At 41.4% G+C, this 15,415-nt stretch overlaps 2 protein-coding genes across 4 annotated transcripts in view; both read right to left on the bottom strand.

Moving 5' to 3' along the window:
* The window catches only part of sept4b (septin 4b), a 48,498-nt gene extending 46,265 nt beyond the window's left edge, over positions 1-2,233 (bottom strand). The window contains exon 1 of the mRNA XM_014330371.2: positions 2,028-2,233. Coding sequence (XP_014185857.2) covers positions 2,028-2,079 — 52 coding nt within the window. The 5' untranslated portion in view covers positions 2,080-2,233. The remainder of the gene's footprint in view (positions 1-2,027) is intronic.
* Positions 1-15,415, bottom strand: part of limk1a (LIM domain kinase 1a) — a 64,552-nt gene that overhangs the window by 2,395 nt on the left and 46,742 nt on the right. For 2 of the 3 annotated variants that reach the window (XM_005915881.3, XM_005915882.3), the window contains 13 exons: positions 14,592-14,701; positions 13,354-13,569; positions 12,918-13,023; positions 12,343-12,557; positions 12,014-12,200; positions 11,675-11,761; positions 10,570-10,701; positions 10,351-10,410; positions 9,671-9,736; positions 8,804-8,972; positions 8,643-8,698; positions 7,894-8,051; positions 4,303-7,483 (listed from right to left, as the gene is read on the bottom strand). In XM_005915881.3, the coding sequence (XP_005915943.1) occupies positions 7,315-7,483; positions 7,894-8,051; positions 8,643-8,698; positions 8,804-8,972; positions 9,671-9,736; positions 10,351-10,410; positions 10,570-10,701; positions 11,675-11,761; positions 12,014-12,200; positions 12,343-12,557; positions 12,918-13,023; positions 13,354-13,569; positions 14,592-14,701 (1,731 nt within the window). In that variant the 3' untranslated portion in view covers positions 4,303-7,314. Of the gene's footprint in view, positions 1-2,027; positions 7,484-7,893; positions 8,052-8,642; positions 8,699-8,803; positions 8,973-9,670; positions 9,737-10,350; positions 10,411-10,569; positions 10,702-11,674; positions 11,762-12,013; positions 12,201-12,342; positions 12,558-12,917; positions 13,024-13,353; positions 13,570-14,591; positions 14,702-15,415 lie in introns of those variants that run through there. The other variant, XM_005915880.3, reaches the window with a different exon arrangement.

The following is a 15,415-nucleotide window of genomic DNA, read 5'->3' as shown; positions in this document are numbered from 1 at the left end:
AACAAACCAAACACTGCATGATTAACTCTGAGGGATCCAAATGTTTAAAAGAGTTTAAAATTGCCCTCAAACCTTATTTGTCTTCTAGTATGCATCCTGGCTTATCTATTGTGTAACATTTGGTTTAGGAGTAATATATCTTTGGCATTTAACAGACTGAGCTCTATTAAAGCTTGGGCATTTTATTATGGATACAAATCAAATAGAAACAGCTCTGGGTTCACTTTGGATAATTTTAAACCCACATCACTCTGACTTCTTCCCAAAATATTTATCCTTCTTTCAAACAGAGTGAAAAAGTGTATTTAGCACATACAGTACATCTGGTATATTTGTTAATTAAACCCAGTTACATATGTTTACAATAAACTAATTGTTCTATTTTATTACATGCCAGCAGTTCTGAAAAAAAATGACACCTAAGAAAGAGCAAGCAGCAGGACATGGAAACACTAACATTTATACTTAGAACTATGCTGTGAAATCTAAAGACTCCACAAAAATTATCAGGGATGCAGAAGATCTGTCTCTGGACAGTCTCATTTCCTGCAACAGGGATTTGGGTCTTATTGTGTATTAAAGGGCTGTTTTATTGCTTAAATCAGCATAGTAGTAGAACCTTACTACTACTTAGAGCAGGGACACTGAGCACAGACCTGACAAAGTAAAAGGTTCACTGCATATTTCTAATCATCTGGGTGCAACATATGACATGAGCAACACACGAAAAGAATATCATATGAACGCTCAGCACAAGAGCACTCATCACCTCCCACTTTCTTTTCGCCATGTTTGTATCCATTACACAACCCTTCTGTGCATACAGTACACCACAGGGTAGCTGTTTCAATGAGGGGAATGTTTCAGCTCAACTGCAGCCTCCGGTACTTCACATCACAAGATCACTGTGCCCAATAAACTACTCTCTGTACCCACACCGACACGATAAGATACAGGTGAGATTCAAACTGTTTACAACAGGGAACCAAATCTATTTGATGTCAAGAGAACAATGTGTCCACAAATTTCTAAAATACCACTGAAAAAGACAAAAACTTTACAAATATCTTGGCTTAGAAAAACCCAACAGTGGAGCCCAATGTTTGGTTTTGGGCTGTCGAATGCCGTTCCACAACATCCAAAGGAGAAAGAAAAACATAAAGGTGTCAGTGAAAAGCGATCTGAGGCAACAAACTGAACCAGAACTTCTTGTTTTATGGTGATGGTGTAATATACACTCCAAGCTCTCCATCCATCTCCCCAGTACAGTCATTTTGCCTCTGTACTTCACCACACTGGTTTTATAATGACCCAATGAAGCTGTGGTCCTTATCTGCATTAACCCTTTCAGGGCACATAGCTACACTAATTACCAGTCAAGTGAAGGCAGCTGGATGGGGGGGGAACTCTGCACTTGATGTCTATAGCCCCCCTTCCAGAGTTTTGTTAAACCTCTTGAATTAAAGCCAAATGTCTCCATTTTAATCACCTCGTAAAGGCTCATTTCAATCCTTTGATGCTAAACACAGCAGATTACAGAGATTAAAAACAAACAAACAACAAAAAACAACAAAAAAGCAAAAAAAAACAACAACACAGTGTCACTGTCCAAATATTTATGGAGCTGACTGCAGATCTGCGTAGTCCAGAAATAGTTCGGTGTGGTGAGTCTTTAGCTGCAGAATTATAGTGCTGTCGTCCCGTGTGGAGCTCAGGCTGCTGCCAGGCTTTCCAAGGATTTTTCATTCAGCGGGACGAAGTGTACCCTCAATCCTGTCCTGTCTGTCTGAGTAGACCCATAAAAATAAAACCTGCACTTATATCACCGGCTTACAACCCGGAGCTGTAGCCAAACAGACCTGAGATGATGAAGATTGTGACGATTTGTGTGTTTAACTGATTAAATTATAACAATAATACCGTTTAAAAGGAAGAACATGTGATTATTTATTTATTTTTTCTTAGGTAGGTCCTATTCAGAAAGTAGACGAGCATCTCCGCATTCAGTGTCGGATGTGAGGACTCACCGTGGTTGAACATTGCGGACCGAAACCGGCTGTTGCTGGATGAATTTTCCATCTTAAAGTTTCACTGAGCGCCAAAGGCCGCGACCTTCTTCTTCTCTTTTCCCCCCTCCTCTTCTTCGTCGGTATTTTCCTTAATTTCCTCTCCGAATCTGAACAGTGACTGTAAAACACTCGCCTGCGTGCCGTAACCGGACAAACCCGTGTCTACACATACATACACACACACTCTTTCTCTCGCTCTCTCTCTCTCTCTCTCTCACACACACACACTCTCTCTCCGTTCGCGGTTCAAACTGTCGAGCCGCCTCCTGACTGCCAGCTCGGTGACGTCAGAGAGCAGCCGCGGTTGCCGCAGCATCGTCGGAATGAAAACAATCGCACGTGGATGCGCGTCGGGAAAAACGGTCACGTGCGTCTCAGAGGAATAAACTGCAGCGCTCCGGGGAAGCTGTTAGCATCGGAGGAGGACAGGTAAACACAGGTGTGTGTGAACGTTGGAGCGTCACAAATAACGACAAAGCTAAACTCCGTTTTTTTTAATTTAGTTTTTACTTTATTTAGTATTTTTTTTTTGAGGGAGGAGGCGGTGATTAGTTGGGGGTCATTTCCGTCTATCAAAATTCTACAATCGAACAAAAGTATTGTAAACATATGAAGTGTAGACATCCGGCTTTGATTCAAGATGTTCACCAAAATATTGCACTTAAATTTTGGGGGGAAATTTACTTATTTTAAATAGTATTATTTTCAGTAGCTAGATGCTGTTTCCACCCATAAGATGCTTTGCCAGCTTAGGCTGAAACATTCGTCTAACCAGCCTAAAATTTGAGCTTTTACATGTGTATTTATTAGTTAGTGCCAATCTATAATTAATTGATTTTGATGTATAAACAGGTTCAGGTTACTTTATTTGTATCCATAGGTAGATTTGTTCTGTAATCCTGAGTCATCAATCCTCACATGCACAGTTTCAACACACAGCAGACAACATAAGCATAGTACAAAAAGATTGAAAAAAAGAACTAAATCATTTTGAGCATTCAGTAACCCACAAAGTAAAAAGGCTACAATTTGTTCATCTGAGTGATGGCTGCTGGAGTAAAGCTGTTTTTAAACTTTGTTCTGCACATCCAACCCTTGCAACTGTTTGATGTACACTAATCAGCCCGTTAGACCACTTAAGAATCTGACTGTGAATCTTCTCTTTATAATTAAAAATGAAAACCGTGACTCCAAGTAAGGGAATAAAGCAGGATACAACTTCAACTCTTTCATGGTTCTCAGACATGAAGATCTGCAGTTTGTATCGTCTCAGATTGGAGTCAGCTGAAGATCTGTGAAAAGTGTTGATGTGACAAAGCAACACACTTGAGGGTGACACCTCGTTGAAGCTGTGATAACTGCATTTCTCACTAATTTCTTACTTACATACTCTCATTTTAGAATCTGAAAACTGCACCTCCACAACTCAACACTGAAATTCATGCTTAAATATTAAGACTTCAGCAGTACTACAAGAGTATATTTGCTTTTAGCTGGACTGTTTCTGATTTAATACAATTATCTTTAAACTGTGCGCTTTAATTTAAGAAAAAGCTGTAAACATGTCTTCCACTCATGCTGTGTTTGTTTATTGTTTTTAACAGTAGTAGTGACAGGTGTATACTGCTAACTGTAAATGAATCTAAATGATGAGCGGATATAATAAGAGACACATGGTGACATCTGGTGGTTGCTTTGTAAACACTTTTTTAAAATACTCACTCCCTCCATCATCCCAAGTTGAAACAAGCACTATTTTTATCACTTTAATGTTGCCCACACAGTTTCTCTGCAGCTAGTGCTGATACTGCTCTCCGAGATAAGCACATGTCATCGGAACAACCATATTTAGAGCTCACTGGTGCTTCAGTAGTGGAAGGAGGTTAATCGCAGAGTGAATATAGATATAATACTGCACAAAAGCCTTAAGTGACACATCATTTTTTATATACATCACTTCAGAGGAACCAGAACTATTCCTGAAGACTGCTTAAACAAATGACAAGAAAGCTGCTTGTTCATGCCGTGTTGGAGAATAAAAGTGGTCAAGACAAATATTGACTTTCAAGCTTGGATCTTTGTTGTTGCCTTATATACAGTATTTCTATGCATGTCTGCATATTTCATTAAACTGCTGCAAACATTTCCCATTTTCCTCGCACCATATAAAGAAACAAAGGCTGCCTCCAGACTGTTGCATAGTATTGTGTAAGAAGAACAGACACCTGGTTTATTTTAAGGAGCAACAGTTTTATTTGTAGCTGTGACAAAATGGAAAAAAAAAAGTTGCCTCCTCAGAGTCTAAACGTTCAGGATTAAAGTGCAGAATTGTTTTCACAGCTTGTGTAAAAAAGAAAGAAAGAAAGAAAGAAAAAAATTAAATAAGACAAAAAAGAAATATGAAAATATCAAAACTAACAATGGAGATCTGGAAAATATAAATATGTTACAGAACAAGATGAAATCTCATACAACGTGGTTTCAGCAACGATAATCAACCCACTTGAATCAGGCTTGCACTTATGATACATTAAAAAAAGGGAAATCAGTTCATGTTTTCAAATCGTTGGCAAGGCTAGCTTACAACAAAGGCACAGCATTGTTCAGAGGTAACGATCCTTTGCAAAGAAGTGCTGCGGCGACATTCTCGGCGATCATCAACACTTCCTCACAGACACGCCTAACATGCTCAACATGGCTCAGACTGGGATGGAGAAAGAAAATTTGCCCACGGACGAACACATAAACTGGGAGGAGCTCACTTTACAGAAGCGTATTTGTGTTACGAGCGTACATACTGACATAGTTTACATGTTTTCTCAGTGTCGGTGCTGAGGAGCGGTTTTCTGCAAAGCTGCTGGATTAACTGAATCAAGAAAAAGCTCCAGAATATTACGGCCCTGAGCCAAAAAGAGTACAATGAAAAGGTGAGGAAGTGCTCTATTGTCAGAAAGACCAGCAGTGGTTGCATCCTCTGTGGGCGTCATACATGGAACAAGCAGTCAGAAACAACACAGAACATCATTCGCAAAGGACTGGTCTGTAGGCAGCAGGCAGAGCCGGGACATCTCATCCTCACGGTAGCAAAAGCTTGGAAACTTTAGCTTTATTTAGGTAGAAAAAGTGGTGCTGAAACGAAACTATTAGCAATATTACCTCAGATATATGAGAGGAGGGGTTGACGAATCTGCTGCCAAAAAACAGTATTTAAAGTTTAACCGTGTAAATGCATCTTCATAATAAATCAGAAGCACGCTCCAAACACGGTACAGTTTGCTATCGAGAGGATGAATTTCCCGGATCCCATTTTTTATAGTTAAAAGGCTCTATCAGTGTCTTGCATTCATATTTCAACCTGAACTGACATTATTTCCTTATCACAAGTAGCCCAAGAGAGAAAAATTAACAAACGTGGCTTTAAATAGCCACTTGGTTATATAGTGCAAATCAAAGTACTCAAATGTGTACAAAAAGATTTCAGTGGGTATATAGCTATTAAAAACAAAAAGAGAGAGAGGGATGCTGTGTTTTGTTTTTTCCTTTTTTTAAAACCCCGGCTTACTCTGTTTACACTTTTTGTCTTTCTTTTATAATTTTTTTTTTTAAATCTCAAATAAAGACAAAAATAACTCTGTTCAGAAGCTGAGCAGACCTAGCAAGCATATCATGCAGCTTGTGAAAACATCAGCAGGATTAAAAAAACAAACAAACAAACAGATATAAATGTCTCATGTTAGAAGGTGCAAAGGAGATTATTTCTGAGGATGCACACAGACAATGGAAGGACTACAGTGATATTTACAGCCAGCGTTTACATGTAAACAAGAGACAGAGGTGTGAGACAGACAGCTGACGTAATGAGGCAGTACCTTAACTACTGTACAGTACACGAGAGAAGAGGGAACCCTTAAGAACTGCTTGATTGCTCTCAAAACCACATATAATTGTAGTAGTCTTAGAGTTTCAGCTAGTTTAAAGCCATTTGATGCGATTAGATTGATCCAGTATTATTTTAACGTTTATTCCAGCGGACATCTGTGGCGACACAAAAGCTCGCAGGTTGACTGCTGCTTTTTCGGATAGAGAGAAAAGACGAAAATGTAACATTTACGGGGTTTAAAATAACGTTTTAGGGATTAAGATTGCACATACGTCGAACAGTAAAAGCCCCAAACCTGCCACAGTGGTGGAAATGTAGAAAGAGAAGAGGGGGGGAAGAAAAAAACCTTTCGGCTGTGCCTTTTTAACTGCAGTCAAACCTCTACTCTCCATTTCTGGTCGGCCAATAAAAATATGGCAATGTCGCGTACGTATATAAAATATGTCTGTACATTTACTATATTTAAAACATTTACATTGTCATAGGTTATGTACACTGCTAAGTCTTTAAATGTCGGTGCGGATGAGATATGCCAACGGCTCTTAAAACTGAGAGACAACGTACCAAATCTAGGCCAAAAAGGGGTGCGTGTACCTCCATGTGAAAGTCAGTGCTACACAAGAAATAGGGGAGAGGGGCAGCAACACAAGTAGATTAGTGGTTTGTGACCAAATGAGGTCAGAGGGACACGAAGAACCAGGATTTGCCCTGACAGCATTATTTACAGTCATGCGCTCTTCTGTGAACTATTTAAAGCTTGAAAGGGTTTGCTTCATGAGTCGATCTAAACCTCTAAACGACACACACAGACATACACACACACTCACACTCCCTCGTCTTTGACGTCCAAACAGAAAGCAAAACCAAACCTGCAAACACCTACTGCACAATATATTCTGTAGATGCCTAAAGTGAAGGTCTGCTGTATGCATTGTTTTTAGGGGTGGGGGCGGGGGGATCATATTTCCACATGAATATACACACTACAATAGTACAGCAAGTATTCTTGACCTGGTATGACCTCTAAAGTTAAATCTACATGATTCGAGAGCTGATTTGTGATTTGAAAGTCGGGTCTGATTGCATATGATGTGTTCCATTGTAGCTTCAGGTGCAGCAGAATCAAGCAATTCTAATTAATGTCTCTTGATTTTACTTTGAAAGTCAATATGTGTGCGCAGGTGGCTTTCTCAGTTTGACATTTTTCCCCCTGAGTCTATTTACTGAGCCTGAGCCAGTCTGCTCCCGCAAACACGGAGGGGTATTTACATGACTCCTCCGCCCGCTGCGCCAATCCAGGCAAGGTGGTCGCCACCCCTGTGGGGGTTACTGATAACGTCCCACTTGTCCCTGTTATGCTCGGGTCTACTCTGGCTGCTTGGGGTGGGTGTGCAGGCCGTTCTCAGGACGTGTTATGCTGTGGTGCTCCCAGAAGGCCTTGTGCAGCTGATCCACTTCGGACATCAGGGGCAGACCGATGTCCAAGTGCATCTTTAGGTTCTCCAGCCACTCCTCCAGTTTCGAGAAAGCAGGCCTGTGTATTAAGAAAGCAGACGGACACCACAGTTTGTAAACCTCTCCAATTTATTTGTATTTATCAAGTTCTTTTGTTATAAATTAAAGGGACAGTTCACCTCAAAACACAATAAAACGTGATTTTTTTGCTCAGAATTGAAAAATCCAGGTACCTGACGGGCGTTTACTTGAGTTAGTCATACAACACAGTGAAGGATTTATGCTTGTTTAATCCTTTTAATGTGCTGAAGTAACCAAAGTTGTTAGAATTGGAAGTTTAGGTCAGTTTCAAAGGATTGAGAAAATAGTTTTTTTTGGTTGGTTAGTATCAGAAAAACCTCTGTAAATAAAAAGCTGGCTCCTGTGATAATCCAACTCTTGGTGAACTGTCCCTTTAGGTTACATGTCAAAATGAATCTGGTGTCTGACCGTTTGTCTGCATCGAGGTCACAGCACACAGCAGCCATGGGGAAGAAGGCGCGGGGACAGTTGGTGGGACAGTAGTGCTCCAGGAAACCCGAGATGTTCAGTCCAAAGTCCGTCGCTCTGGGGAGGTAGTCGGGGTCAGCATTCACCCTGCCAATGACCTGGAAAGAGCAAGAAAGAGCAAAAAGAGTTAAAGATCGAAGTGTCAGAAGTCTCCCCCAGTCTTGGTCAGCCCTCCAGCTGAAAACCAGCAAACCCCCCAAACAGAAGCTCATGGTGCCAGCAGACCACAACTATCATTTGTGTGCCCGTCAGCAGCCACATGAAGGCTTCTTTGCTTTCCTGCCCTCTAATCCCTGTAATGTTCTCTGGATAATAACGTTCATCTGGAGAACTCATACTGGAGCTCCTACACTGTTGAGCCCAAATTATGTGGATGGTGTGTGGCCAGGCTGCAAGCCTTCATCACTGTGGCGCTGGATGCTCAGTCGGAAAGCAATTTTCCCCCTCTAAGAAATGTGGAGTTTGGGAGAAGGAAGACTGTTCCCCTCATAAAATGTAATGGTGTGTTTCATATGAGGCTAAATTCAAGGTTTGACAGTGTTAACTTTTTCCTCTAATTACAGAATAACACCTTAGACTGGTTTTATCATCTGGAGGCCCTGAAGACATTTGAGATCTCCGGGTTTATTCATGAAAAAAATATAATTTCAGGAATCCAAAATATCCAGAGCAGCTGATGGATAGCTTACCTCGCAGAGCATGATACCAAAGGAAAAGATGTCTACTCTCTCATCGTAGCTCTTCCCTGCGATGGAAAAAGACAAAATATTTTTGGTGATCTCATACTCAATAAAATATTTGTGATTAGCACAGGTAAGCAAGGACATGGATCACTTCCTGTAGTTCATACCATGGATCATCTCTGGAGCCATCCAGTAGGGGTTTCCCACCACCGTGTATCTCTTCCGGCGGTCGGGCCTCTTGATGCCAGACAGCTTTCCCTGCGTCAGCTTTTCCCCGTTCTTGTCGTCCACCATGAGTCGAGCCAGCCCGAAGTCTGCCACCACCACTGTGTTGTTCTTTAAAGTGAAATATGCCAAAACATTTTATTTTTATGCAACAAGCATACTCACCAAAAGTCACTAAATGTGATTTTTACTACACAAAGTATTCACATTAACGACATTCACAGTATAAAATGATGTCAGATGCAATGAAATCACTTGCTGGGAGCAGGGGACAGCTTGTGTGTGAGACCACAGGCTGACAGGTTTAATGACTTGTTCACTTTTCATAAAGGAAATGGGCATATTTAGTTCATTCGCTTTACAGCTTGAGGGAAACACTGTCTGAAAAAAGCGTCAACCTGCTAGTTACTAGTTCTGGATTCACTCTTTTCACTATCAACATCATCACTTCTGAAAAAAAGACAGACATAGTGTTCAGGGATATATCTGTGGTGAATCAGCTTTAAGCTTCGCTAGTGAGCTTAAAATTAATCTCCAGGCTGTCAGGCAAACATTTTGTTGTCATGTGACACGTGTTCAGCACTCCCCTTGTTTAGGTCCGGCAAGCTGAATGTTTCTGCTTTAAGCTTCTTGTGTGGAGTGTTTTTTAAGTCGTCTTAGTCTCCCATAGCAACTGCGAACAAAGGCCTTTTTTGTTTTTGTATGAGCGAATGGCAGGTGCGCCGTCCTAAATCCTTAAAGAAAACATGCTGTATGTGCAGAGGTATGTCGGCACAAACACAAAAGTGTACAGGAAGACAAGTTCTTACCTCTCGGACTAGACAGTTGTGAGAGTTCAGGTCCCGGTGAATAATGTTCATGGAGTGCAGATATGCCTGAATGACAGACAGATAGGAGAGGAAGGAAAGGCGGGAAGAATAAAAATAAATAAACAGTCTTTTGATAATCTGTAAGTAGAACACTGCCAAAAAGCTCTTGCTGAATATACAATGACACAGTCATGCTTGACATGCATCACTGTACAGCTATCTGGGGGGGAATCCAGAGAACCTGTGTTCTTATCCTGCAGGAATTTATGCTCCGATTTAACCTTTATAGTAAGAAAAGTACCTCACAAGTGTTGTAGCTCACAAACATGACCACTAGAGGGAGACAACAGCAAGACTAAAGCAAAAAGTATGTGTACAGCAGATATTCAGAGTGCATCTAACAGGAAGCGGTGGTTATCTCTCACAACCACTGATCTCTACTTTTCTCTTGGCTCAACAGGATTTGATTTTTATTTATAAGGTTATGATCTTGGTTATGTTTTGTTATTGACAATACAACCGCACCATCTTCACTTCCCTCTGTATGTTTTAGAGTCTGGCAGTGTCGTGTTCTGTGTTTTTGTGTATGCAGTGGCAAAACAATAATAATGATCTAAACCACTTTCTCCATGCAGAAAAACCTTTGTTTTCCAGAGTGTATTAACAGTATATACACTCACCATCCCAGCAGCGATGTCCTTAGCAAAACTGACCCGCTGGTTCCAGGGATAGTTTGAGTCCTATAGGAAAAACCAAAACACACAACTTAATGTAACATACTGGTATAAAGTGATGAATCCTTTCTTCTTTATTTTTATTATTATCCTTATTAATAATAACCATGCTAGTCCGTGCATTGGGATTCCATATAGGAAACAAACACCCCCCCATTTGTTTACCATTTTCTTGATGATTTCCCGCAAAGTGCCTCCTTTGATGTACTCTGCGATGAAGTTGAGTCTCTTGTCTTTGTAGAGGACTCCGATGAACTTGAGCACATTGGGGTGATCCAGGCATCGCATGACTTTCACCTTAAAGACAGAAATAATTATTTATTTTCACACACTGTCGTAACATCTCTGGGAAAAGTCCACAGCAGCTGTAAGGGATCTTAAATATTCACAGTACAAAACTATCACCTGAACAAATTATGACAGTCAGTGTTAATATTTTTGCAGTTACTTCTGCTACTTTACAAATGTGACTACACTACTGGTAAAACTAAAGTCACATGGAGGAGGCAGCACGCCACTGTTACACATGACATCTGAAATGTTTGCCTCCTTCTTTTCTAATCTTCACCGATGAGGATTACACGAGACTCAGTAATTTAAGACTTGGGCCACCTACAAACAAGCAGCCAGCACGAGTAATAATCATTGCTTAGCTGTGATTGGGGCTCATTTTACAGCGAATCTCTTTACTCACTTTTCTAATTACAAGACTCATCACTGTTTCAACCCAATAATAAAGCTAAATACCCACTCATAATCCACAACTAAAGTGGAACCATTTTTCTGAGCTTCAAACATCCCATTTAGGAGGCAGTTAACTGGATGAATGAGGCTAATCTAGCGCCAAACAGGAACACGAGGAGTGATTCAGATCCTCAAACCCCAAAAAGCCTCACAGAAATCTGAACCTGAGTCATCCTCTGCTATCGGCTCTCTTTAGGGAGGTCGGCAGAGAGATAAAGTTTAATGTGGGCGGTAAAATAAAATCTGCCCAGCCATCATTTTTGGGAGACAGGACTATGTGAGCATAGTGAACTGATATTATTTCAAAGGGGAGTTTATGCCTTTTTAATTTCATTTTCTCTTCAGGTGTGAGACGTCTGCCTTTTTCATTTATCCCTTTCCCACATTCAGGAATGGCTCACTTTAACTACAATCTTTAGCTTTGGCTTATAGAAGAAAAAAACAACAATAACTTTTGTGCACAAGCTGCTCTGTGTTATGTTTCATTCACAGTCTGAAGTCTCTGAGATTGTCTGTCTCCACTCACCTCTTTGAGGAATGTTTTTTGAGTCTCGTCATCAAAGCGGATCAGCTCTTTCATCACCATCACCTCACCCGTCTCTCTGTGTGTCACCTTTAACAAGACACAATGCACAAATCAAGTTAAGCAACACTGACTGAAGCAATGTTAAGAGACAAAACTTAAAAAAGAAAAATTCCCTGATGTGATAAATCCCCAGTCATTCCATCCGCCTTCCACTATACACTTCTTTCATCTCAATGCTTCCCCCTCCTGGATTTTTTTCAGTATGACTCGTTGCATGCTACATTTACAATGTAGCATGCAACTAATGAGTCTAAGGAGTCTCTGCCAACTCAAATCTACCTTTATGGCTTGTCCAAAGCATCCCTTCCCCAGCACTTCTCCGTGGATGAGGTCAGATGGGCGGAAGATACGGTGAGTCCGGTTTGAGACGACCCGAAGTGACTCAGACCGATTGATGTCCTTCCTCTGGGAGATTGGTGACGCGGCATTGCTGGATCCAGGCGACTTATCAGTGCTGTAACTTCGCCTAAAAGAGAGGAAAACAAAGAAATCAACCTTTTCATGAAGGAAGGTGTTCACACTTTATTAATGGGAAGATGAGAACATACATTTAACTCTTTGTAGCAAACTGTGATAAAAGTATATTAGCTGCTGCATTGATGTCTTACGTGATGATGCGGGATTTCAGGTTGCTGATGTCTGGATTGGGAGGCTGGGTGATGGGTAGGATGGGGCTGGGCCCTTCTGACAGTGGGGTGGACAACGGACCGTCCACCTGGTCCTCAGCCTCCGAGGAGCCTCCCTCCTGTCCCGACTGGCTGTGAGGGTCGTGTTCGATGGTGAGCTGCAGCAGCCGGCTCGTTTCCTGGATCAGCAGGTCAATCTGGAGAAGAAGAGACAGATCAGACAGGATGGTCAGATCAAAAAGTGAACGGCACTAATGCATTTCAAAACTTAAAAGGATATATCGGCTCATTGAAGTGCTCTGGTTGGATTTGCTTATAAGTTCAGGGTTAGATGAAGCACTCATGTTTCAGTAACTTCCCTTATGAATTTACTGAAACATTTATTTATTTAAACAGCTGGTTATATTATTAAGTCTCATCTTGCCACTGGAAATCCTCAAAAGCTGAAGATGGATATCATCCCATTTTCCTCCAAAACAATGGAACACAGAGAACCGCCTGAGTGAAACTAAAGCATCATCGTTTAGCAGCAAACACATAAAAATAGTGATGAATACCTCATCCAGAGGAACGTTGTGAATGGGCGTCCCATTAATTTCTAAGATCCGGTCTCCAACGTGAATGGAATTTTTCACATCTGGGCTGATGCAGTCGGCATCCACCCTGGAAACAAAAAGAAATCTCCTTAAACACCTTTGTACACACAGGGGACATTTTTCTTTTAGTATTGTCCAGAGAGCAGATAAGTCTGAGCTCATTTGAATAACAGTGACTATCCTTCCACTCTATTATACATTTTAAATGAATCTCATCTATCACTCTGGCCTCCATTTATAAATCCCCCTCCTTTATCCTTTGTCCTCCACCATTAACCTTCCCTAATGCTGCATCTCTTAACTCATTCCGCCTTTCCTCTTCATTTTCCACTTGCTCTACATTCCACAAACTGAAACACGATATTCATTTTATCCACAAAACACAAACGTGGCTCACTGGGAGACTCTGACGGTGTGTCCATGTTCGGGACTGTAGCCGTTGGTCGGGCTTAGCGGCTGGTCAATCGCCACGGAGAAACCGCGCCCTTTGCGTCCATTGTTGCCATCAGCGGAGGCCGGGATGGACACCAGTGTGACCGTGTGAGGGATCCGTGAGCATGGCGAGTCCGGTAGCGACACCGGGGTCACGATGGTCTGGTAGTAGCAGTGACCACTGGAGCCAGAGAGGAACAGAAGTAGAGATTAAAAATAGAATTGATTTTTATTTTATTTATTTTTCTAAAAATGAGAACAGCAGTAATAAAAGAGATAATAGGAATCCTCGTGAGGTTTGTATGAAAAATCAACTTCTCATTACAATAATTTTCACAGTGTCACATGTTGCTTCGGCTCAGCCAAGACAACACTGTACACTCATTGTTTTGAGTCAGGTTGACCTTTGATAAGTCAGAATGTTATGAAGTGACTAATAACCTATGAGGTGATGCCCCCCCCAACTGTAAAGCTGTTGCTGATATCCTTTCTGTGTCATGTCAGTCAGCAACATGCGACTCTCTCATTGAATGTAATGATCTGAGAAAACGCCAGCTCTCAAGGTGAGTAATTCAAAGGTATTGTGGGGGAGGTGCCATAGTTCTGTAGATTTAGGCTGTCTCAGTGTCTTCTGTCTCTCATGTAACCCCAGACTCACTGTTCTTGTTGAATCTAAGTCTTTATGGACACTGCGATGTCATTATGTTGCTGCAGAATACAATTAGCCGCCTCTCTCGTGATATTCTTTGATAGATACAGTCTGAAACTTGTGACAAGAACATTAAAGCAACCCTGGAGCTATTGGAAGCTAGCAACTAACAATATGATGTTCAAACTGGAGCTACTGTTTATATGATAATTAAAGCATTCTTCTCCCAGTTTAATGGTTTTATGACTTGTTTCATGCTTAAACCACACTCAGATATGAGCATGTCTTCTGCCAGTTGTCACCAGTTTGTCATAATGTTGACAAAAAGCCCTTTGAAGCCAGAAATGAGCGAAATAAATTTGAGATTTTGTCAATCAACAGCAGCTTATGGCACACTTTCGAGCTTTCCTACAGATTCTGAGCGGATTAGCTTATGGCAGAGGATGAAACTGGGGAAAGATCATGAGTACTAGTTTCACAGGCTATGATGGATGTGACACATAAAGCAAGCGCCTCAGCTTTTTTGTTTAAACTTTACAGTGACGGATGCTCACCAGTACAGTTTAGATCTCTCCACCAGAGCGTATGTGTCTCCATCACCGATGAACGATCGGCAGTTCAGACATGTGAAGCATTCTGGGTGATATTTCTGTTCCCCTGCGACCTGTTAAAAAACACACATACACGCAAATACATAAATGAACATGTAAACAGAGTGGTGGAGTCCGATGTTAAATAGATTTTTCTCCTATCTAAAGACGAAAAATGTAGCAATATTTCAGGGTTTTTGAGCAACAAGCAACACGAGGCTGTCTCTGGAAAGAAGGGCGAGGTCTGGTGATTGAGGGTAATCATTAGTCTCATGCACAAACATCGAGTTTGCTGCTGCCAGATGCCCTCCAGAGCTCGGGGCAGTTTTGCAAACAAGAGAGAGAATTGAGTTATGGCCAATAAAGAAAACAGACCAGCCGATAATTCATACTGGCAGCTCTGAGGGTGAAGCTCTGGGTGTTCCTCAGACCAGAGACCACTACAATGATCAGAAAAATCAAGCATCAACACCCCCCACTTTTAATGCCGCTCCCTGTCCTTGCTTGTTGCGACACTCATCGACTAAAATAATCGATTAAGTAGCCTTCGATGTATTATTATCGACTCCTTCAGGTAATGTGGCGCCTGTCCGTGCAAACGACCCACCCACTCAAAGGCTTAATGATTAAACATGAGACATGAAATTAAGTACCTAAGGTCAAGCCCGTGAGAGCCATTTGCTCCCCAGAGGCTGTGCTTGTTAGTCCATTTTTTGCTTTTAGTGGCAGAAATTTTTGGAGGGAGTGGACCCCTTGACAGCACTCCTCAACTGCACTGATTTACAATG

This window comes from Haplochromis burtoni, unplaced genomic scaffold (assembly GCF_018398535.1).
Source record: "Haplochromis burtoni strain Fernald_Lab_line unplaced genomic scaffold, NCSU_Asbu1 Contig_15, whole genome shotgun sequence".
Taxonomy (NCBI): Eukaryota; Metazoa; Chordata; class Actinopteri; order Cichliformes; family Cichlidae; genus Haplochromis; species Haplochromis burtoni.
This window is presented reverse-complemented; position numbering and strand designations above follow the sequence as displayed.